The following is a 25,093-nucleotide window of genomic DNA, read 5'->3' as shown; positions in this document are numbered from 1 at the left end:
AAATTACAGTTGTTACCGATTATAAAATAGTTGGGATTAAATAGTCAATTATTAAAGATAAGTGTTGTATTAATGATGTTTGAAATATGTATGTATTATCTTTATAGCACGTGAAGTTAATACTCGGAGAGTTGGAGGTCTACATATAAAAAATTTATGTGATTTAAAATATATGTGAGTCAACCCCATTTGATTAATACTTATTTTTAATTGTATTCAATTTCTGTTCTTATTTAGATAATAACTAGTTTTTCTATCCCGCACGTTACACCGGGCAGCTGGCAAAACCCCACAGTTGAAACACGGGCGCTGGTAAAACTCGAGCTTTACAACGATGAGTCGACAAGAATTTGGTCAGTATCGGCTTTGTTCGTTATGATATAGACACCATTGATAAAATTTTTGCGTTAAAACACAAAAAAAATGTCAAGTTAACATATAAGAAAACAAATTAGTTAAGACGATGTTTATTTGGTTGGCAAACCCGAACGGTGTTAAAGCTCAAGTGTTATTGTCCCGAGCATTGAGACGGTAACTTGACATGAATTCAGTCGGTTTTGATTATATATGTTATGGTATCGGAATACAAAAAAAATAAAAACATTGACGTGGACCAATGACCAATTTTGTTTGGGGGGGGGGGGGTTTGGTCAGTAAACTTTCGCATTGGTAAAACTCGAGCGTTGTCGGTCATGGGCTTTAAATAAGGTCGCGAGTCTGCGCGTACTCGGTCGGTTTCTTTAAGGTTTGTTATTGTACCGGAACTGAAACAAAAAAATTTTGACGTTTGATCGATTTCCATATATTTATTATGGTAATTAAACTAACAAACTAAATTCATCGACGACCAATACGGTGCCACACGTCAAGTTGCGGCACCAAAGTTCTAATTTATATATAGTAGTAATAATGTGATTATTTTCTCCACCTTTCTTGTAGATAGATGCATGTAATGAATAACATTGTGACGGTACTCTTCATAAGCAAAAGCCCTATATATTTTTTTATCTGTGTTTTTCTTTTTTGAATTGAAACACTAAACATTTTAGGGGTATGAATATATACACACCTTTAAATGTAACAATTACATGTTAACACTATAATTAGGGGTGAGCAAGATAAGAGTCGGACCCTTGAAACCCGATTACCCGACTCTTAAAACCCTTAATAGACCCGAATAAATAATATGGGTAGGGTAAAGGGTATTTAAATTTCACCTTAAAAGGTAAAAGGGTTTCAAGGGTCCGACCCTTTTTCAAACCCTTGACCCTTTTACTAGATAGATATACATCAGATTCACGATTATTATAAAATTTATGAGAGGTATGTATTTTATATATGATTTATCAGAAATTTCCAACTACTAAGAAAATTAAAAATAAAGGGTCATACTACTGAATGGAAACATATATATGAAAATCATTGAATTGTTCTCTACAAGTAATTTTTGAATGTGAATATTGCTTGCATCAATTCAAATGATTGATAACTTTCGAAGTTAAATTTTACTATGTTATTAAATGAAAGTATAATTTTTTTATGATTCATATATTAAAGTCATTTATGAGATATGCAATTTGAAAATGCAGAAAAAAGGAGATGTGATTACTGTCTTAAAAGGTAAAGGGTTGGACCCTTGAAACCCTTATTTATACCCGACCCTTTTATTGGTTAGAGAGTAGGGTCTCGGGTCCAAGTTTCTTCCTAAAAGGGTAAAGGGTCCGGGTAGGGTATTAGGTAAAAGGGTCAGGTCTTACCCTTTAAACAGTCCTAACTATAATTTTCTTTTATATGCTTATTCACAATGTATATAACTTGGGGAGGAAAATTGTCTTAAAGGTTTGTAGAGGACCTTGCATTTGTAGTAGCTCAGTTTTATTATCGTTGAGGAAGTTTTTAGATTTATTATATGGTATGACAAGATATATGCAACTTCAGTCATAAGAATTATTTTGAGAATTACAATTGAAATAACGGATATTCTTTATTTCATTTATTTTTTACCTTTAATTTTGTATCTTTCTTTCAAACAACGAACCTAGCTTATTTATTTTTATAATTTAACAAATCGCGAGTAATACACGTGTTCAAAAGCTAGTGTGTTAATAAAACAAAGTTGTCTAGTAAAAACGACTTTTATTATTTCTTAATTAAATTTCACAAAAACAAAAATATAACAAAACATGATTTCTTAATAACATATCCAATTGTGTTCTCTCATATAATAAAAAAACGATATAGATAGTTTAATAAATAAATCTCCCCGTTACCTATCGGATTCTCAAAAAGATAACTTGTATCCAACATTCCAACCTTCAAATACTCAATCAACAAGGACTTCTCTTCACAAGAAGCAAAAAAATTTAAACCAAAAGGCAAAATTACCCAATTTTTATAGAAGCATATAGTATAACTTAAATTAATCAGTTTTTATAACAAAAAGATGGCAGCATGTGTTGTGGAACCAGTCAACATATTCAGAAAACCTCATCAATTAAATTATGCCCAACCAACATTGAATTGTAACAACAAAAAGAGTGACAATTAAGGTTTGTTTAACAATCATAAAATTGTGCAAGATAGGCCAGTGCTTCTGAATTATTGTTGCATACTTTCCAAAGTGATGAAACCTCTCCTTTAGAAACAGTCCCCCAATCTTCACATACATCTAAAAACTCTAGGAGCTTTGAATAGAAAGAATCATAATTCATCAAAATAAACGGGACCGGGAGTGCTGAACCGATTCTCTCTAATTGAATCAATGCAAGAATCTCGAAAGCCTCGTCTAAGGTTCCAATCCCTCCTGGCAAAACTATGACACCAGTCTTGTCCTGATTACTAGCTCTAACTGCAGCATCAACTAACCCGTGCTTTCGTGCAGAAAAGAACCTACACACACGGTCCGTTTAGTTCAGTCATTGTGGACGAAATGAACAGTGGTTGCACGACATGAAAGTATTCAGGTTTTGGCTTGTCAAATTTAACTAGTTTAATAAACTGGTCGTGTTCGGGTCATTACATGTGTAGTGTTTGGGTCGGTTTGTTTATTCAAACAGGACATGTTCGGGTTGACCTGCTTAATTAATATTGGCATGTTCGGATACCTGTTTAGTTACACGTTCCGTGTTCGGTACAACCTTTTATACCCGTGTAATAAAATTGGTCGGCCTGTTCTATTATACGGTTCATGTTCAGAGTGACTTGTTTAACTAAACGGGTCGTGTTTGGGTAAACGGTTTGTGTTCAGGCCAACCTATTTAACTAAATGTGTCGTGAGTCAACCTATTTTATTAAACGGGCCGTATTCGTGGTGACTTACTGACTTGTTTAATTAAAAGGGTCGTATTTGGGTCGACATGTTTAATAAAACGATCGTGTTCGGGTTGAACTGTTTAAATCCTTAAATTAAACAGGTCGAGTTGCCAACTTGTTTACCATAATACCACCCTTTTCTCCATTTATTGCAACCCGCAAACCCATTTATGGCCCGCTTAACATATGTACAACTTGGTGGCAACCAGTTCAGATAAAGGTGCTAAACATGTAGTCTTCAGGTTACATCCATATAAGTTTTTAACAGATTAGGGCTAATGACTATTGCACAAACAAAAATATGGGCCGTGTTCGGGTTGATATGTTTAAACCGTTTCATTAACTAAGTCAATCTGTTTACCACCCGTTTTCTCCATTTATTGTAACCCACTCAACACGTTTACAACTTCATCGCAACCGGTTCAGATAAAGGGATTAAACAGGTCAAGCTCAAGTCACACTACAGTTTTAACAGATTAGGGTTAATATCTTTGACACAAACAAAACACGGGGTCGTGTTTGGTTTCAACAATTCAACCCACCAACCCGACGCAATCGCCACCCCTAGACACAACAAACAAACTATTATTCACCTGCATGTAAGGTAAGTATGTGAAGGAAGATAAGGATGGGAATTAGTTGATGTCCATTCATTAGCTTCTTTAGCAATCTTGAACCCACCAACCGGCTTTCCAGCTTCAAGAGCACCTTGAGTGGCAGCATCCATGAGCCCCGGTCCCGCCCCTGACCATGAAGTACAGCCCAACAGGTTCGCCACCTTCAATAACATCAAGATTAAAAATTAAAAAAGCAAAATTATATTGCATATGTGTTGAAAGGTCCTGCCTCTCTTTCCAAGCCTTGTGTTTGGATGTAATGTGGGTGCCCGGGGCCCATTCTTGCGGGGCCCAAGTAGACGACTCCTCTGCCAAGTGTTTGTATTAGGTCATAGCATAATTGTATCTCCTTCTTGACCTTGATGTATGCACAAGCATTAAACCAATGACAATTCCGAAAAAGCAAAAGTGGAATGTCTCTTATACATATCAAGTAAATGTTTCATAACTATGAATGATCAAGTTAAATGATGCAGTTAGGGGAAGTGAATATGAAGAAGCGTGAATCGACTTACTTGTATTCGATCTACGTTCCTCGGGTATGAGTGTGCTATATCACCGATGGTTTTTCGAGATACGAGTTCTTCCACCTACAAAACGAACAGCACCGTGAACTTACACCTCAGAAAGGGACAGAGGGGTCCTCTTTGGGGTAACCCTCCGGTGTGAGAATAATATATTGCAGGAGAAGATGATAAAAATGTGAAAATGAATAAGGACTTAGAATGTATTTTCTTGCTTGACCTCAAATGTGGAGGTGGTGTAGTATTTATAGTATTAGGGTTTCCAATGATTGGGCTTAGACCCAATTAGGGCCTTTTTGGCCTCCTCCTATTGCTTCGCGCCACGTGTACTTAGGACACCTGGTGCTTTTTCATTGATTAATCTCTGACCAAGGTATTTTACCTGACCCATGTGCCATCACATGGGTTTTGCTGAGTTGTCCACCCTTCATTGGCAGCTGTCAACATCAGCACATTCTTTATTCCTTAAAAGATACCTTCTGGAAGGTTGTCTGATGAGTACAATCATGGTTGTCCTTATCTCTATTTGGATTAGACTATTGTCTCATTTGTTGTGTTGTCCTTTATGCGCCTATCCCGGGGATGCGCAAGGTCCTCTTTATTCTCCCGCGCAGATGTTTCATGCGCAGATGTGATATGCATGAGCATGTGGTATGCGTAAGCATATGTAATATGCGTGAGCATATGTGATATGCGCCATGCGCAGATGTGATATGCGTGAGCATATGTGATGCGCGAGCATATGTGATGCGCGAGCATATGTGATGCGTGAGCATATGTGATATGCGTCACGCGCATAAGTTTTGGCTTTGTGTCTTCATGACATCCTGATTTCAAGCCTCTTGTCTATATCTTGTGGGTTGACCCGCCCCGCTCGATGTTAAGGCGGGTGCATACCCCTTCAAGCCCCCCCAGTCTAATGTGTGTCTTGTCTCGCGCGAGCGAGGTAAGATAGATATTAGACTTAATAGTTTGCTTTTTTAATAGGGTTTGTCTTTTCTTTTTCATTTCTCATATGTGCGTTGCGCGAAATTCTATCCCTTAGGTTAGAACGAATCGTCAATGCATGTGGTTGGTTGGTGCTGACATGCATCATTGATGGAGACGTTACGTGTCAGACCTTTCGCGTGCTCGAGGTGCATCAGAGATGGAGACGTTATGTGTCAGACCTTTCGTGTGCTCGAGGTGCTACAGTTGCCTTTCACGTCTCCTCATACAGTGTCAGGAACACGTGTCGCGCTTATGTTGGCCTACGCCTGCGCGTGGGGGCGCGTGAGCGTAGATCTGATTATTACTTGCTTCTCTTTCTCTCCCCTGGGCCTATAAAACCAAACCCGTTGAACGGTTTTTTCTTCATCTCCATTGTCATTTTCAGAGCTTTTGCTTCTTCAATTCCGATTAAGAGCCTTTATCTTTGCTTCCAGATTTCAGTCCTCACAGTGACCATATTGTTCGATTTGCAATTGTATGTCTGATAACCCAGACACCACAATTTCCTCTAGTAAACACCGTGTAAAATCTGTGGTTATGTCTACTTTAAAGAAGACCGGCAAGGGTACTAGGGTTGCCGAGGCCTCGTCGGAGGAAGGAGGGAAGAACAAAACGGTTAAGAGATGGGATGAGATTCCCTGCAAGTTGAAACAACCTGATCTTGATAGTCTCATTGCTTCTCAGGGTTTTCTCCCTGAGTATGGTTGTCTGCTCCCGGCAGCCGGGCAGACGGCGGCGGATCCTCCTGCCGGCTATATCTCTCTATATTCTCATTTTTTACTCACTGTAACCTTCGTCTTCCGATGACAAGGTTTATAGGTGCGCTCCTTCAGTTTTATGGGATTCACATATCCCAAGTTCATCCCTGTGGATTGGTGCGCATGACTCATTTTGAGTTCATGTGCAAAGCTCAGCGCGAGGAGCCCACCCCTCGGCGCTTTCAATATTTTTATAAGCCGAAAATTCAAGATTCTTGGTTCTCATTCACATCGCGCAGTCAGAAGGTTAAGTGCTGCACTGTTTCTTTTAAAAGCCTTCATGACTGGGCTGAAAAATTCTTTTATATCAAGGCTAGTGTTATCCCAATTCGCATGACTATGCGCGCGATCACTTATGCGCCCGCGGTTGACAATGTCCTTAAGAACCCAACGGGCGCATGGGTTAAGAAGTTATCTGCTGAACCATCCCCCGCCAGGAAAATTTGCGAGGAAGCGCTGGTGGGGGTTGGTATGAGCAAGAGGTGGACTGACAGCGCGACTGAGCCTGTCATCCATGTTGATGGCCTAGGTGGGTTGTTTGTTCATTGCATTAATTCTGCGCGAGTATAATTCACTTAGTTGATATCACTTGTCTTGTTTTATGCAGTAAGCAAGGAATACATCCACGCCGCCTATGATGAGCATACAGAAGGTGGCTCTGTCGCGCTGAGCGCTGGGGAAGTTGCCTTCCCTGATCGCTTTGATGATATGTTCATCCCTGTCGATTTAGGATTTTGTTTTGACGGCGATGCGCCTGGTAAGCCTTTGTATTTGTGCTTAGGTCCTTAGAATACCAAATTTGGTTTTAACATTTCTGTTGCGCGTATTGTAGATGCGCTCGCTAATTATGAGTTGGAGCTTGTGGAAGAGGAAGTGGAGGAGGAAGAAGCTGAAGCGCCACAACTCAAGCGCAAGGCTAAAGGCAAAACTGGCGCAGGGGCCAGTAAAAAACAGAAAAAAGATGATGCCTCTGTTGCCCAGAATCTTCCTCCTACTCAAGCGAAGGGACTTGAGAAAACCAAGGGTTTTACATCCAAGTTTTCCTCGTCTTCCTTGCCTCGAGGTGTGGACAATCCTCCAGTCCACACGAGGTATGGTGCTGCCACCTCATCTCTTCGCGCGGCGGACGAGGGAAGCGGCGCTGCGCCTGCTGTTCCGTCTTCTCCAACAGGTATACTTTGTTTATATTTTGTGATTTTATGAGCGTGATTCCGATAGAGTTATTAATGAAGCTTTGTTCACTCAAATGTTTGTAGAGCCAGCAACGTTGGTGGCTCAACCTCAGGCGCAGCAAGGTGCCGAGGCTACGCCGAAGGTTGTTTTGAAGTCCCCTGTTTTACCCTCGAAAAGGGGGAAAATGGACTTCATGGCGATATTTAATTCGCGGACTGCAGTGCGCCAAGGTATTTATTGCGCCTTGATTGTCTGATTTTTTTCTTTGGTTCAAGTCATGAATCATTTCTCCTTGTTGGTTTTTTCATAGGGATTATAGCTGGCACACAAGCTGCTGGTGGTACCACTAGCGCTGGCGCCGCTAGTTCTGCTCCTGCTCCCACAAGTACTGAATCTCCCCTCATTGGGATCACTAAGGAGCAGGAGACTATTTTTCGCGCTACTCTAACAGCGTCAAGATCTCCCTCACCTCCTCCTGCGCGCAGCCCTCCTCGTGAGACTATTTTTGATTCTTCCAAGTCGCAGGAGAAGAGACCTGTTCTAGAGGATGATGAGGAGGTTAATTCTGAAGGTTCTGATGGTGGCCGCGCAAGCCCTATAGCCCCACGAGATTTCGTGGCGCAGCCTTCTTCTCGTGGGGCAGGCAGGAGCTCATCAGCTGGCGCTAATCTTTCCGTCGATTCTCCTCAGGTATAAGTTTGTTTTGCTCCGCTGTGTAGACTTCCAAATTGGTGTTTAGATAACTAAAACGTTTCTTTGCGTTGCTTTGTGTTTGCAGGAAGCCGATCACATATACCGCCCGAGCTGGAATATCACTGAAGAGAGCTCATTCCAATCCATGGGCGTATGTGAAGACTTCTGGGCTCATTATGTTCCTCCAGCTGAAAGGAGGTTTCAAGAGGACCGCGCTCGCGTGGACTTGCTTAATGACCACCTTTTTGCTGGGTCTGCGTTCTTTGCTGCCTCCCAAGAGCTTCGCAATGATTATATAAAAGTGCGTGATGCCCTTGTGGAGGCCAAGCAAGAGGCTAAGGTTTCTGCTAGGAATCTTTCTGATGCCCGAGAGAGGGCTGAGAAACTCCAAGCAGAACTTAGCGAGAACCGGGCAAGTGCCAACGCTGCTTTTGTGAAGCGCGGGCTTGAGCTGCAAGCTGCGCGGGAGAAGCTGCAAGCAGCAGAGGCAGATGCGGCCAAGTACGCGCTTCGAGCGCGTGATTTGGAGTTGGAAGCAGAGGCGCGTGACCGAACTATTGCGTAGGCTAATACTGACAAATCTTTATTGGAGGGTGAGGTTGCGCGCCTGAAGAAAGAGCTCGATGCTGCGCGAGCGGAAAAGAATGAAGCCTTGGCGGCAGCAGCGTCTGACAAAGAAGAGCTAAAACAAGCCAAGGGAACTGTTGAGTTGTTAAACTCTCAGATTCCTTCTCTTGAGACGTCTGCTTCTTCCCTCGCGCAGGACCGTCAATGGCTAATTTCACAGGGTGTGACTCGTTGCGCTTATGCGATGAAATACTCAGACGAGTTTCAGACCCTTGTGATGGATTGTAATGCAGCGTCGCGCTTGGTGGGTCGGGCTGAAGGGTTTAAGGATGGTTATGAATATGGCATGCTAAAGAAGAATCCATCCGACTACCCTTATCAGCTCGACGCTGTCTGCGCTGACATGGCTGAGGTGGGGGAGAAGTACTTGAATACTCCAATTCCCATCATTGAGCAGGTATTTTAACTTTAATGAGTTTACTTGACTTATTTTTATAATCTTTTGTACTCATATTGTTCTTTGTGACTTGCAGATAGCCGCACTTGCCGAGCAGCCCGATCTTGGCGCGTTAAAGAAATTACTTGATGAATGCGAAGGGACTGGTGGCAGTGATGATGGCGCGGGCAATGCTACCTTTGCCAGCGGCTCTGGCGTGGCCAAAAGACCTACTCCTGACACTATCGTGATAGAAGACGACTCCATTCAAGACGAACAGCTTGATTATGGTAAGTTTGGAGATGACGAGGAGCGGGCTGCGCCATATGTTGAGGGAGGAAGTAATGATGAGGACGATGAAGAGGTTGATATTGATATAGAGATTTGAAAAGCCCTTCTTGTTTTTTTTTTTTTTTTTTTTTTTGTGTTTGTAGTTTTTACCTCATCATTTGTAAATTTGTAAACTTCTATGTTTTGGAATGAAATTTTGTTTTTCCCTTATTCGCATCTTGCGCATTCCCAATTCATCTCTTTATATTGTATGCGTGTGCTTGTTGAATATAACGTATGCTTACACATTGAAACTTGAACAAGGTTGTAAGGAAATTATTTTTACTTAATCCTTAACAGTTGTCATATTTCAAGTTATTTTTCGATATTTTGAATATGCTGACACGTGCCTTGGCATTTCATTATTCCTCTTTTGCGCGACGTTATCGCGCATTTATTATAGGGAATTATGAATGAGTTTTTTAGCCTTTACGTGTCAGTATGTGTTACTCTGATATCCATTATAATCCCATGCGCGGCCCCGACCTGAGACCTTAACAACTATGCTTTGGCATGTGCTTTGCCTTAGTTGTGCTTAGGTACTTTTATGGTCCAGCTGCGCAGCATGTAGGATGGATGTTGTGAGTAATTTGAGCTAAGGCTCATATTATTGGGCTAAGGCCCTGAGCTAAGGCTCACATTATTGGGCTAAGGCCCTAACGTTTGAGTTAAAACTCGTTAACGCGTTCCACTTGGCCATTCCCTTGAGGGTGGTATACTGAAGTGAAGACTTGGTTGATGCGCAATTCCTTGAGCCAACTGGATATCTTCCTGTCAGTGAATTGTTTGCCATTGTCGCTCACAATTTCCATGGGCAGGCCAAAACGGCATATGATGTGGCTCCAAATAAATTGTTTCATTGCCTCGGCTGTGATTTTTGCTAGTGGCTTGGCTTCAACCCATTTTGTGAAATAGTCTACTGCCACTACCAAAAACTTTACTCGCCCCGGCGCTTGTGGTAAGGAACCCACAATATCGATTGCCCATTTGTGGAAAGGCCATGCAGAGGTCACCGGAATCAAGTTGTTCTTTGGCCGCATGGTGTTTGGCGCATAGCTCTGACACGCTTTGCATTTTTGGATCTCTTTTAACGCGTCCAAGTACATGCCTGGCCAATAGTAACCTGTGTTCATTGCCTTGGCAACCACCATGCGCGGGCCAGCATGTATTCCACAGATTCCTTCGTGTATCTCTCTGATCACATAGCTTGCTTCCTCAGCGTCTAGGCATTTCATGAGCGGTCCAAGATAAGAGCGTCGATATAACGTACCATCAAGCAGTTCGTAGTTCTGCGACTTGTGCCTTATCTTCCTCGCCTGTGCGCGATCGTCTGGTACCTTTCCCTCCCTCAAGAATTCCATTATTGGAGTTATCCATGATGAAGGTGTTGTATGAATTACAAGGACAGACTTCGCTCCCACCGACGGGTTGCTCATTACTTCCACCCTGACATCTTTGCCAAAATGATCGAAGCTGGTTGATGCCATCTTGCTCAGCGCGTCGGCAGACTTATTTTCACTGCGCGGAATGTGTATGATTCTGAAAGAGTCAAATTGTTCGGTGAGTTTTTTCGCCTGCTCTAGATACAGAGGCATGGTGTTCTCCTTGGCATCATAAAGGCCATTGACTTGTGCTGCTACCAGGTATGAATCTACATGAGCCTCTAGCTTTTTGACTCCGAACTTGCTTGCGATGCGCAAACCAGCCAGCAGGGCTTCATACTCAGCTTCATTGTTGGTACTCTTGAAATCCAACCTGATTGCGTAGGTATACTCATGATTTTCTGGGTCCACCACTTTGAGGCCTGCGCCGGACCCTTCGTTGTTTGAAGCCCCATCAGTGAATAATCTCCAAACGTTTTCTTCATTATTGGCTTGCGGAGGGTCTACTTCGCGCTGAGCCTCTTCGACTTTTCCTTCAGGGATTTCTGCGATGAAATCAGCTAAGACTTGTCCCTTGATTGCTGGGCGAGGCTTATAGGTGATTGTGTGCTCCCCTAATTCCAGCGCCCATTTTTTCAGCCTTCCTGAGAGTACGGGACGTCGCAAGACTTGCTGGATGTTGTAATCAGTCAGGACTTCAATAGGATGACCATTGAAATATCTGTGAAGCTTGCGCGACGCATGCGTTAGTGATAAAACTAACTTTTCTATGATGGTGTAGCGCGTGTCAGGATCTGTCAGCACCCGACTTATATAATAGATTGGTGTTTGGATTCCTTTGCGATCCACCAACAATACTGCGCCAATGGCGCGCTCTCCTGCTGACAGGTACAACGTTAGAGTTTCGCCAGGTAGTGGAGCTGTGAGCGCAGACAGATTTATCAGACATTCTTTTATCTCACTGAAAGCTTGCTCGGCCTCAGGCGTCCACTTGAATTGGCTTTTCTTTAAGCAATTTCTCAATGTGTTAATGAATGGGGTAGATTTGCTTGCATGGTTCGCTAGGAACCTGTTACTTGATACCAATCTACCATTCAACTTTTGAACTTCCTTCATGGTGGATGGTGAGGGCATGTCGAGGATAGCCTCCACCTTCTCTGGGTTCACCTTGAAACCATCCTTGGTGACCATTACGCCAAGAAATTTCCCTTCTTCCACGCCGAATGTGCATTTGCTCGGGTTGAGCTTCATGTTTACTTCCTTTAGGCGCCGAAGGGTTTCTTCAATGTCTTCGAGCATTTGTTTTTCCTCCCTGCTTTTAATCACCAAATCATCCACGTAGACTTCTAAGTTTTTTCCAATTTGCTCGTTGAAAACTGCGTCCATGAGTCTCTGGTAAGTGGCTCCTGCATTCTTCAAACCAAAGGGCATTTTTGTGTAACAGAAAACACCCTTGTCAGTCTTGAAAGCAGTCTTGTCTTCATCCTGTGGTGCCATTTGAATTTGGTGATTGCCCTTATAGGCATCCAGGAAGCATTTGAGCTTAAATGGCGCCACAGAGTCCACCTTCGCGTCAATGTTTGAGAGGGGGTAACAATCTTTTGGACACGCTTTGTTGAGGTCCTTGAAATCAATGCACATTCTCCATGACCCATTGCTCTTCTTTACCATTACAGGATTGGCTACCCATGTTTGGTATCGTATTGGGCGAATGATATTCGCGCGCAATAGATCTTCTACTTGCTCATTCATGGCCTTTGCCTTCTCGTCTCCTATGACTCTTTTCTTTTGAGCAATTGGCTCTACAGACTTGAATGTGCTGAGAGAGTGCTGCGCCAGGTCTCGCGGAACCCCAGTCATGTCAGAATATTGCCATGCGAAGACTGACGTATACGTTGTGAGCAATCTTTCATTCTCATCCTTGTGTCATATGATATCGTAGCTCCGATTGTGATTGTTTGTTCTGGGAATTTCGGGTTGAGAATCCATTCCTCTGGCGCGTTGTCTGCCACTGGAAGCTTCATTCTCCCTTCTCGAGGTATACTTGTTACTGCGCATAAATGGTCTCGATACACAAATGTTACTCCCGTTGGTGTTGGGAACCCCAACGCGCCATGTGCTGGTGATGGTATGGCGTTGAATTGGGCAATCGTTCCTCTACCCAAGATCATACTATGGCATGAAGTGGTGGGCAAGACCAGGAAGTTGACAATTTCAGCTCGCTTGTGCTTCTCATCCCCCATAGTTAGTTCGAATTGTATCTGACCTAGGGGGTGAATAATTTCGTTTGAGACACCTGAGATTGGTGCACTCACAACTTAGAGCCTTGCTTGGTCTTCTGGATCCAACTTCCTGAAACATTGCTCATACATGATGTCCGACTCACTACCAGTGTCCACCAGGACTCTTGACACCTCATAATGAGTGATGTGTGCAGTGATGACTAGAGGACTGCTGCTAGACGGGCCTCCTCTGATTCTTGGAAAGATTACTTGTTGCTCGCGCCAATCCCCTTGGATTTGCGCGCTTCTCTTCCTCGATCTTTGCCCTTGCCTTCCTCCTTCGGCTACACAGATTCTTTTGAATTTTTTACTGGCCGAGGCTCCGTCTGGTTGTTCGTTTTCTGGTCTTGGGTTTTTTACTAGGTGAGCCAACTTACCTGATTTCACATCTTTTTCGATCGCATCCTTCAAATGGTGGCATGCATCGGTGTTGTGCCCTGTGGATTTGTGAAACTCACAATATTTGCCACTGTTTGGTGGTCCTTTATGGAGTAATGGCCTGGGGCTTTTAAACTAGACATTCTCTGTGCTTAACACTTGCGAAGGCGTTTTGGTGAGGGGAGTCCATATTCTTGGTAGAGGTCTATTATGCTCTCTGCCGCCTTCCTTCTTGTCACCCTCTCCGCGATTAAGAATGTCTTTTTGGGGCTGGGGTGAACTTTGTAGCGCTTGCTTTTCTGCGGGAGAATAATTGGTTTGTTGCAACCTGGACCATACAGAGTTTTGTTTGCCCCTCCTTTCATTGTTGCGTGGTGCTTCTGTTTGATGCCCTCTATCTCTTGCTCTGTCTTGGGCAATTTGTTTTTCATTTCGTGCGAAGACTCGCGATGCTTCCATAAGCTTAGCCCAAGTGGTTGGCATGCCTTCTCTGCTCACGAGAGCTCTGCGGAGTTGATCACTGCGCGCACCTTGTATAAAGGCCACACGCAAGAGTTGTTCAGTGATGCCTCCGATTGCAAGAGATTCCTGATTGAAGCGATTTATGTAGTCTTCAATGGTTTCATCATTCCTGCGCACGCAGTGCATGATGTCATCGGGGTCGCGCGTGTGTCTGCGCTGCTGTACAAAGTGAGCCTGGAACTTTTCCAATAGCTCTTCGAACCCATCGATTTGTCCTGTTGGCAAGCTTTCGAACCAGACACGCGCTGCGCCCGTGAGGCAGCGAGCAAACATGTGACACCATGTTGTCATCGTCCAGCTTTCTAGGTTTCCAGTGTTGTAAAAACCTTGTAAGAAATCATCTGGATCTGTTGTACCATCGTACTTGCCTAAACCACTTGGCATCTTGGTTTTGTGTTGAATGGGAGCCTTCGCAATGCGCTCAGTGAATTTTGAATCTTTTACCAAGATGGCTGGCCTATATGGTGTGGTTACGTCCACTTGCCCTTTCGCTTGTGGGTTGTATGGTGTGTATAGATCCATATCAGCTTTGGCTCCAGGTGCTATGTTTATGTGTGCGCGAAGCTGCGAACCTCCTGCATGAGTATCCCGCGTCTTCCTCATGTTGTGCACCTCTTCCTCATCACTAATATCAGCGTGTTCGGTATGAACAGAATGACCGTCTTCCGGCGCGCGCGCCTTTTTTGTTGTTCCCTGAATGGTTTGTTTATCAAATGCGAGCGTTTGTGTTAAGTCGGCTAACTTTTTGTGTTTTACCAGCTCATTGTATTTGTCCATTAAACGTCGTTGTTCGTTTATGAGCCATTCTTTAGGGTCATTGGTTTCAACTTCCGGACCCATTGGTCCTTTTTGTTTTGCACCAGTCAGATTTTGGAACGTGAGATCGTCTGGAGGAGTTTCAGTCTGGCTATGAGGTGTTGTGTTGAAGGGATGGCTACTGGTGGTGCGCGCAGTGTCACGCGGCGCCCTCAGAACCTGATGTCCCTAATTAACATCCTCAAGCTCATTATCCTCCAGAACTTGATCATTGTTTCGAACACCGGAAACCATGGTGAAGGTTTTCAGAGAGAACTGATGAAATAGTGGTTTTGTTGCCGTTGTAACAGGTGATGGCGCCAATGAAGAAGCGTGAATCGACTTACTTGTATTCGATCTACGTTCCTCGGGTAAGAGTGTGCTATATCACCGATGGTTTTCCGAGATACGAGTTCTTCCACCTACAAAACGAACAGCACCGTGAACTTACCCCTCAGAAAGGGACAGAGGGGTTCTCTTTGGGGTAACCCTCCGGTGTGAGAATAAGATATTGCAGGAGAAGATGATAAGAATGTGAAAATGAATAAGGACTTAGAATGTATTTTCTTGCTTGACCTCAACTGTGGAGGTGGTGTAGTATTTATAGTATTAGGGTTTCCAATGATTGGGCTTAGACCCAATTAGGGCCTTTTTGGCCTCCTCCTATTGCTTCGCGCCACGTGTACTTAGGACACCTGGTGCTTTTTCATTGATTAATCTCTGACCAAGGTATTTTACCTGACCCATGTGCCATCACGTGGTGGCACATGGTTTTGCTGTGTTGTCCACCCTTCAATGGCAGCTGTCAACATCAGCACATTCTTTATTCCTTAAAAGATACCTTCTGGAAGGTTGTCTGATGAGTACAATCATGGTTGTCCTTATCCTGATTTGGATTAGACTATTGTCTCATTTGTTGTGTTGTCCTTTATGCGCCTATCCCGGGGATGCGCAAGGTCCTCTTTATTCTCCCGCGCAGATGTTTCATGCGCAGATGTGATATGCATGAGCATGTGGTATGCGTAAGCATATGTAATATGCGTGAGCATATGTGATATGCGCCATGCGCAGATGTGATATGCGTGAGTATATGTGATGCGCGAGCATATGTGATGCGTGAGCATATGTGATATGCGTCACGCGCATAGGTTTTGGCTTTGTGTCTTCATGACATCCTGATTTCAAGCCTCTTGTCTATATCTTGTGGGTTGACCCGCCCCGCTCGATGTTAAGGCGGGTGCATACCCCTTTAGAATAATAATAATAAATGTATCGTATTTGTATTTTAGATAAAATGATGGAAGTAGTGGTTGGTACCTGAGTGGAGCTACTTCTTTGATCGAATTGAACGTCGTGAGACGAAACCCTAAGTGGTGGTTTATGCGGATATGAATATGAATATGAAGATTGAAGAGTGATCGGAGTGTGAAGTTTGAAGAAATCTGTTTGACGATTAACAACCACAGACGGAGCGGACAACATTATCAACATCGATCGAAGATAACACACCAATTGGGTCTTTCTTCAAAGTACACTGCGAAATGAATGACAAGAGGGGCTTATTTATTTGATTTTTAGAAAAACTATAAATGAATCACAAGAGGGGTTTGTTTGTTTATTTATTTAGGGATAATTCTAAAAATAGTTAGAGAGAAGAGCATATTAGTCTGATTAAAATTCTCAAAGTAGTTTATATAAATTTATCTGCAATGTGACATTGGTATTCGTGATGTGAGATTTGAGTAGCCAATCATAATCTGACACATGTAAAGGAACGTGACAGTTTCAACGAAATCTGTCTTCGCCGAGAGTTTTCAACCCAAAATCATTTTCTCAGAAATTCATCTCCTCCGACGTATTTCAGGTGAATTTCGTCTCCTACGAGAAATTTCAAAAAAGTTGCAAAAAAAACGATACTTTTCCAATAAATTTAGTCTTGTTAGATGATTTTTAAAAAAGTTTAAAAAATGATAATTTCTCAATAATGGCGGTGGGTGGTGGTGGTGGTGGTGGTGGGTGGTGGTGGATGATGATGATGGTGGGTGGTGGTGGTAGTGGGTGGTGGTGGTGGTTGATGGTGGCGGTGGGGTGGTGGTGGGTGTTGGATATGATTTTCAAAAAAGTTTTATATACATCTATTCTTTTTATGCAAAAAAAGATAACTTTCATATAAAAACCATCGAATTTAAATAATTTGCAACAAAATCCATCTTTTTTTACAACTCTTCTTTTTATGCAAAAAAAAAATAAAAAATGAAATTCACCTGAAATGCGTCGGAGGATATGAATTTCTGAGAAAATGATTTTGGGTTGAAAACTCTCGGCGAAGACTGATTTCCAATAAATTTAGTCTTGTTAGATGATTTTCAAAAAAGTTTAAAAAACGATAATTTCTCAATAATGGCGGTGGTGGTGGTGGATGATGACGGTGGGTGGTGGTGGTTGATGATGGCGGTGGGTGGTGGATATGATTTTCAAAAAAGTTTTATATACGTCTATTATTTTTATGCAAAAAAAGATAACTTTCATATAAAAACCATTGAATTTAAATAATTTGCAACAAAATCCATCTTTTTTTACAACTCTTCTTTTCATGCAAAAAAAATATAAAAAATGAAAATCACCTGAAATGCGTCGGAGGAGATGAATTTCTGAGAAAATGATTTTGGGTTGAAAACTCTCGGCGAAGACTGATTTCGTTGAAACTTTCACGTTCATTTACACGTGTCAATCTATGAGTGGTTTACAAATCTCACATCACGAGTACAAATGTCACGTTGCCGATGAGTTTGTGTGGACTACTTTGGGAATTTTAATCACTTTTTCACTATTATGGTCTTCTCTCTCTTCATTTAGACTATTTTGGAAATTGTCCCATTTATTTATTGGGTCGCTTGAAAACGACGAATTATTATTGCTTTAAAGGAATATGGAGGGTAAGGTTTAGCACACATGGCAATTTACAATAGAAAACCTCGCCTTTGCACAGTAGATGATGTAATTTGCGGTTTGTCGAATTGGTCTAGAACGCCTCGTACGGTTTTCAGATGCGGATGAGTTGAGACAGCTTCTACAACTATGCCAAATTGTGGTCTTGGTAGGGGTGGTGACAGTACCTTTAGAGAACTGGGTCCAAAATAAGATGTGTATCTTAGTTTGAAAAGATTAGAAGGAGAGACTTCTAGTTTTGATTAATTTAGTAAAAAGTAATATCGGTACTCTACTACTCCATCTTCCAGTTTTGGTTAGCGGGGAGGCGGAGGAGACAATCAAACACTTTTTTTTTTTGTATAATGTGTTTTGGCTCAATTTGTGTGGCGGTTGGGTTTGCTATGGTGTAAGGCTCCGATTATCATTGTTTTTACGGTTTGTGACATGTTGGATCTTTATTTGTTTTATAGGTTTCTCAAGAAAAAGACGAAGGCGTTCCATGCAATGAGTTTAATTGAGATTTGGTATTTGTGGAAGGCAAGAAATGAAATAGTGTTCAACGACAAGCCGACTGCATGGCCGGTATATTTAGAAATATTAAATCCCTTAGTTGTGCCCTGCTTGCGGTGCGTGCATATAATGTATATATGTGTGAACCCTCGGGTGGGCAAAAGTAAAATTGCACTAATTTTGACGTTATTTTACTAATCTCGTGAAAATAACGTTAAAAGTGATGGAAGGTTAATCAGGCAACATGTGGTGGCGTTGATAGTCGAAAGACAAGGGTACATGCACCAATCAGCCAGCGTCCCGATGATTGAGTGCTATGTGCCTTATATCCAAGGCTTGATGCAAAACTAGTATAGAGCCGGGGGTCTCACCGGAAGCAGCCTCTCTATCCCCATGGGGTAGAGGTAAGGCTGTCTACATCTTACCCTCCTCAGACCCTACCATAGCTTTGCTATTGGTGGGATATACTGAGTACGATGATGATGATGAAATCCCTTAGTTATTTTTGGGTCAAAAGTAGATCAGGGGTCGGTTGTTTCACGGGGCGATTAATGCGGATTTTTTGGTAATTGGGTTGGGTTGTTGGGTGGGGGTTTCTTTCTGGTGGCTGGCAGTTTTTGGGCCGTGAGGCGCAATTTTCTTTTCTTTGTATGTTTTGTTTGGTTTTATTTAATAAAATTTCGTTGACCGTTAAAAAAATAACTCCATACTACATATTCCCTGTAACACTTCGGTTAATTAGTAACATGCGGATGGAGTGAGTTTATATATATATAATGGTAAAGTTAAAATATAAAGGGAGACAAAAATGATAAGTGTGAGAATGATTTGTGACCACATAAAAAACCCATTAAAAATAAATTTATAAAAAACAATAAAAAAATCATAACTCAAAATATAAATAAATACGAAAAAACTAAAAAAACTAAAATGTTTCCGTCATAATTCATGTTCAAAAAAAATAAAAAATACAAAAAAAATTTGACGAAAAGACACAATGGTGAGATCAAAGACACAATGACGAAATGAACAAAATACACAATTATAACTAAAAAAAGACACAATGAATTGCAAAATATAACACAATGGTGAACAAAATATAGCACAATGTTGAGTAATATAACATAATATAAAGAAAAAAAGAAACAGTGTTAAAGAAAAAAGACACAATCAATGAAGAAAATAAATACAAAACACAATGATAAACAAAAAGACACGACTTTTTTCACTTACCATTGTGGTTTTCTTTAATGAGACGAGAAAGATGGTGGAAACATTTTTGTTTTACTTTTTTTTGTTTTTTTATTATATTTTGAGTTATAATTTATTTATTTTATTTATTTTTTAGAGATTTTTTTGTGTGGCTTCAAATTCAAATCATTCTCATTTTCATTTCTTTTTATAGAATAATTTGACTAATATATATAAAGAATAGAATACAATAATCAAACTTAACGTACAAAATTACTTATATTCACAAAATTTATCCATGAAATCACGCATAAACGTCCCAAAATATCTATCTATCTATGATATATCTATCTATCTATCTATCTATCTGCTGTGTTGTTGGTTTTACTTACACAGTTACAATGATTCAATTGGCTTCCAGTTCCATCCTCCAGGTATGTTGTTCGACAGAGAAGAAGTGGATGAGTAAATCAGCTACTACTACTACTACTACTAGTTACAGGAGGAACGGTAGTTGTTGTAATCTTCATTTTTCTACAGACCGTGTCTTCTTATTTATTTAAATTATAATGGTTTTAGGTTGATTGAATACATTTTGTTTGTATAGGAGGTCCTCCTGTTCATCAAGAACCCAAAACCCACAAGCTTAATCTCGATATTTCACCTCACAGAGCTGGTCAAACTTTCTTTCTTTCTTTCTTTCTTACTTACTTGTGCCTGCCTGCCTGCCTGCAAAATGGATGGATTCAAAATTACAACTTTGATTAATATAATTGTAATGCCTCAAATGGCTTTTGTTTTTTTGAAAAAAAAAACAACACTAATAAACAAACTATAACTATTATACTCATAATCTAACTTCTTTACCACCACCCATGATTTTATTTTTCGGTTAAACATTCATGCAATTTCCTTATGATTACGCAGTGTCCGCAGTGAGATTAATGCGTATTGAGTTCGGTGGTGCCTTTGCGGACCTTTTAAACGAAAAAGGGAAGGGGTCCGGTGATAACGAGATGGGATATGTTGAAAGAACTCTCGGGTTTTGCACTAGAGATTTGGATGATAGAGATCTCAGATTGGTCTTTCTTTTACTCTAAACTTTTCTATATCCTTAGTTAGTTTGTACTATATCTGCAATGCATAACTGACTACATGTTTAACTGAATCTTGTAATTATTTTGACCCGTTTACTTATGAATGGGTTGGTTTAGGTTATAACCAACGGGCCAAGTTGATCAAACAACTTAACATTGTCATAAATCATTTTTAAAATATTTTCCTGTTTAAATAATGTAATTAGTAATAATATTTGACTCAAATTTTGATTTACAATAAGTTATAACTTTTTGGGGGTAGAAGAGGGTGGAACCATGGAAATTTGAACTGTTAAAAACTGTGTTCTTGAAAGATTAAGTACTTTGAGATGTTAATATTATATTTATAATTTCATGTAACTTGTATATTAATTCATATCTTTGATTTTTTTTCTATATGACCTGTTAAATCCATTTAGCGTGCAGGTAACCGACATTGTTGGGGGTACAATTCGTTGGAGAAAATATCTTGACTATTTGATTTTGTCCTTGTGTCATGATCCAAACACATTTAGTCATATGGAGCCTCTCTTATTACAGGTACAGCATGCTTCCGCTTTATAGTAGCTTAAAAATATGTTTTAAATAACTTTTCTAGATCCTAGCTTGAAAACTGCTCCAAGTAGCATAAGTATCCTTCTTTATATATATATTTTTTTTAAAAAGAAAGAAAAAAAACCCAACTTCAGAATTATGCAAAATTTTGTTTGTAGATTCTTCGGATTGGATTCTATGAGATAGTAAAGATGAAGGTCCCCTCATATGCTGTTGTGGACGAGGTAATATTATAATCTAATTTGGAATAATAAAGTGTTTATTGCAATTTGTCTAATTGTATGTGTAACTGCAGAATGTGCAACTTGCAAAAGTTTCACTTAGACCGGGTGCGGGTAACATGGTCAATGGGATTCTTAGAAAGCTCATTTTGCTTAAGGTTTAACCCTAGTTTCAGCCTGTAATAATACAAGGACGTTTTTTTAATAATTATTATATTTTATGGATATGAAGGAAACTAATTCGCTTCCTTCACCTCAAGTGGAGGGTGATGATCGTGCACAAGCACGTGCTCTTGCTATTCTTCATTCTCATCCAGTTGTAAGTTTGGTTGACCTGAAATTTAATTTATCGTTTTGTTTAACTTTTTAAAATAGTTGACATATCAAAAACTATTGTTAGTGGATGGTGAGGCGTTGGATGAAATACTTGGGATGTGAAGAAGCTATTAAGTTGATGATGTGGAATAATAGTGATCCTAGTTTTAGTTTGAGGTTTCAGTTGAAACTTATCTCTCTCTCTTTTATTTTTTATTATTAATTTAAATGGCCATGTTATCATTTCTTACAAACTGTTGTTAGCTTATTATAGGGCTAATAGAGGAAAAGGTTTTACACGGTCAGAGCTCGTTTCACGACTTGAAACATTAAAGGTACCCTTGTATTTTTCACAAATGTCATTTATTTTATATACACGTAGTATTAGTTAAAAAAAAATTTCAACAAATTGCACGAAATTTTGTTAAACTTCAGGTACCTTATGAGCTCTCTCCTCACTTGGATAATTTTGTTCGTATCCAGACGGGAATGCAGGTATGTCAGTTGTAAAAATAATCTTTACTTGATTAATGAAAACCTGTGTAGAAATGAGATTTGCTTATGTGACTTTTGTGCATGTGATAGAGTGTTATACAAGATGGACTACTAAAAGAAGGTTTATGTTCTGTCCAAGATGAGAGTGCAGGTTGTCATTTTCATTCAATAATTGGTTTCCCTGTTTTACCCTCAATCTTTATAACTAATTAACCAAACTTTCACTTTATAACATATTTTCCATCAATTGATCAATGGTTGATACGAGTTATTTGGTTTTCTTAACTAATGATGATGTGTGCGTGCGTGTATATTGTTAATTTGGAGCCAGGTTTGGTGGTTTCTATTGTTGACCCACAACCAGGAGAGACGATAATCGACTGTTGTGCTGCTCCTGGAGGAAAGACTCTTTTCATGGCAGCCTGTTTGAGTGGCCAAGGTAACTTATTCATACACCTGATTTTTTTATCAAATCAGGAGAGACTTGTGAATGGGAGTAAGTGCCTCTCAGTTAGGTTAAAAAGAAAGGGTAAAATGATCATTCTAGTGTATCCTTTATATAATGTTTACATGTACTTTAGGCATGGTAACTGCAATTGACATAAATAAAGGGCGGTTGAGGATCCTCAAAGAGACAGCCAAACTGCAGCAACTTGATGATGTCATCACCACTGTGCATGCTGATCTTCGTACATTTCCGGTGAGGAATTTTAAACATTTCTCCCTATTATAATGAAGATGATTATTCCAGAACACTACACACTAAACAAATCTTAATCATTTAGTTTTTTGATCCATGGTTCATATTATTTAAGTTTTATACTTCTTACATACACGTTAGTAGGATGTGTACATAAAAACCATCAAACTAGTTTGTTCATTTATTTTTAAACATATGTTCTGTTTAGCTACCTATGTGTAGGTAATGTAAACTACACATTATATTACCTACACATGTGTAAGTTATGTACATAAACGAACAATCAAACTAATTTGTTCTTTCTTGACAAATTCATCTTGTTTTCTTTCTCAGGAGGATAATTGTGTAACCTATGATAAAGTTTTGCTGGATGCTCCATGTTCAGGACTTGGTGTTCTTTCTAAGGTATTCAACTTACTATTTTCTTCCTGCATAACATTACATAAATTGAAGTACTTTACAGAGAGCAGACTTGCGCTGGAATAGAAAATCAGAAGATATGGAAGAACTCAAAAGCTTACAAGATGAACTTCTTGATTCCGCTTCCACGTGAGACACACTCCATTACAACCTTTTTTTTTTGTCAAAAAATTATTATATTGACAAATGTTTGACCATAAAATGTTTGCAGGTTGGTCAAAGCAGGTGGTGTGTTGATATACAGCACATGTTCAATTGATCCTGAAGAAAATGAAGAGAGGGTGGCTGCGTTTATTCTCAGGCATCAGGTACTAACAACCTTCATTATCATGTTTATATTATTATTAAATATAAAACTTATAATACATTTAAAACTTTAAACATACCAGGAATACAGCATAGATTCTGTAGAGAGATACGTATCAGCTGAGTTTTTGACAGAAGAGGGTTATTACTTCTCTAGCCCTGTCAAGAATTCTCTCGATGGGGCATTCGCAGCGCGTCTAATTCGTCACGCTTAAGTTAATAATTTTGTATGGAAGTGAAAACCGTCAAAACTATCTGAGGTGGCTGAAGCGATACAGGCGCCCTCACTAAGCTAACTGCTAGAGTTGAAGTTGAGGTTGTTAGACATGTTGGCGGCTACAGGATAACTGTGAATGAGGATCTAAGGGTTAAGGGTGGTACAGGAAGATTGTGGTTTAGTTCAGTTATGGAATGGTCTTTATTGCAAGGATTTTGATCTAAATGTATTAGAAGTTTATCATAAGAAGAACGTTCGTCGGTTTGGTTTGGACGAAGTAAATGCGATTTTTTGTTGGAACAATGAAAAGCATAACTATTTTTGTTGTGGACAATAGCCTTGTTCAACTGAAAACAGTTAAGACAATCTACATTCAAAACCCAGCCTTTTATTATACAAATATGATTTATTACTATTTTTCATTTTTCACAAATATATTAGGAGCACTAAAAAAAAATATTTCGTTTCAAACATAAAAATTTATTTAAGTTTTAACAAAAAAAATATGTTATGAACTCCTATTTAAAAAACCACACTCCGTTTTCAATAAAATTTATTTTAGAATGTTTATTAGAAAACCAAGCATGACTGTGTTTTTAAAATTTTCTTTTTTTTTATAAGTTAATATTACAAGTTATTAAACAAAAATCGAAATACATATGAAATTAACTTTTTAAAAACAAAAAGGGGAAAGAAATGAACGTCACTAGAAAGATGCCGTGTGATGTTTGAATGGGTTGTAACCTTGGTTGCTTGATTGACGTGGTTGTTGCATTAAATGGATTTTAACTATTTTCTCAAGAAAAATGGTGTCCATTGTCTTAAACCATTATGATGGTCGGTTTGTTTCCTCACTAAAGGTGATTTTGTTTTGCCGGCAAACACAGATAAAACATATAACCACAAAACATATATTATAGACCATCAAGAAGCTAGCTTGAAGTATATAAGAAACCAAAAAACAACAAAGATGAAAATTGGAATCGAAACTACACCACTCTTCACAACTCACCCAATGAAGCATTGCCCTATTTTTTAGCCAAAGGTAGTTGCTAGTTTTGATTAGGGTCGGACCTATTCATTAGAGTGAGGGTAGCTGCACCTTATTTTTTCTTTTTTCCTTTTGTTGTTCGTATGTGAAAATGTCAATCACCCTTTTAAAATTAGTGTTAATCCTTCTTATCGACTACATGAAAAGAAATTATGGGCCCGTCGTTGCTGTAAGTTGATGTCAGAGGCATAATGAAATTTAAAGAAATTACAAAATATATGTATTAAATTGGGTGATATTACCCTAACTCCTACGCCAGAAGAAAACATTATCAAAATCCACCCTCAGAACTTGAATTGTCAATGTAAACTATCTTTCAGTTTCT

At 39.9% G+C, this 25,093-nt stretch overlaps 2 protein-coding genes across 3 annotated transcripts; one reads left to right on the top strand and one right to left on the bottom strand.

Moving 5' to 3' along the window:
• Positions 1–2,426: 2,426 nt before the first annotated feature.
• On the bottom strand, positions 2,427–16,252 carry LOC143569590 (uncharacterized). Its single transcript, XM_077055464.1, has 3 exons — positions 16,077–16,252; positions 3,906–4,287; positions 2,427–2,889 (listed from the first exon to the last, which is right to left on the bottom strand). The coding sequence occupies exons 2-3, from the start codon at positions 4,100–4,102 to the stop codon at positions 2,556–2,558; spliced, it is 531 nt and encodes a 176-aa protein (XP_076911579.1). The 5' UTR covers positions 4,103–4,287; positions 16,077–16,252; the 3' UTR covers positions 2,427–2,555.
• A 3,555-nt stretch (positions 16,253–19,807) lies between these two features.
• On the top strand, positions 19,808–23,999 carry LOC143569589 (uncharacterized). 2 transcript variants are annotated; one of them, XM_077055462.1, is made up of 17 exons: positions 19,808–19,877; positions 19,984–20,067; positions 20,319–20,473; positions 20,915–21,028; positions 21,202–21,267; positions 21,339–21,422; positions 21,497–21,583; positions 21,665–21,756; positions 21,854–21,914; positions 22,015–22,074; positions 22,165–22,225; positions 22,406–22,513; positions 22,656–22,774; positions 23,108–23,179; positions 23,238–23,323; positions 23,406–23,502; positions 23,584–23,999. In XM_077055462.1, the coding sequence occupies exons 1-17, from the start codon at positions 19,853–19,855 to the stop codon at positions 23,713–23,715; spliced, it is 1,503 nt and encodes a 500-aa protein (XP_076911577.1). In that variant the 5' UTR covers positions 19,808–19,852; the 3' UTR covers positions 23,716–23,999. The 2 variants fall into 2 exon arrangements, with proteins under 2 accessions (XP_076911577.1, XP_076911578.1); XM_077055463.1 differs by lacking the exon at positions 19,808–19,877 and having other exon boundaries at positions 19,992–20,067; positions 20,908–21,028.
• The last annotated feature ends 1,094 nt before the right edge of the window (positions 24,000–25,093 follow it).

The sequence above is a fragment of the Bidens hawaiensis genome, unplaced genomic scaffold (assembly GCF_021521415.1).
Source record: "Bidens hawaiensis isolate Kalapana, Puna unplaced genomic scaffold, B.hawaiensis_p1.1 tig00024620_1, whole genome shotgun sequence".
NCBI classification, from domain to species: domain Eukaryota; kingdom Viridiplantae; phylum Streptophyta; class Magnoliopsida; order Asterales; family Asteraceae; genus Bidens; species Bidens hawaiensis.
This window is presented reverse-complemented; position numbering and strand designations above follow the sequence as displayed.

Coding starts and splice junctions, on each gene's coding strand:
- LOC143569590 (XM_077055464.1), bottom strand. CDS start 4,102: ATGTTATTGAAGGTGGCGAACCTGTTGGGCTGTACTTCATGGTCAGGG. Junction 2,890..3,905: donor CATACTTACCTTACATGCAG/GTGAATAATAGT, acceptor CCGTGTGTGTAG/GTTCTTTTCTGCACGAAAGC.
- LOC143569589 (XM_077055462.1), top strand. CDS start 19,853: ATGAGTAAATCAGCTACTACTACTA. Junction 21,268..21,338: donor CATATGCTGTTGTGGACGAG/GTAATATTATAA, acceptor GTGTAACTGCAG/AATGTGCAACTTGCAAAAGT. Junction 22,075..22,164: donor GTATCCAGACGGGAATGCAG/GTATGTCAGTTG, acceptor TGCATGTGATAG/AGTGTTATACAAGATGGACT.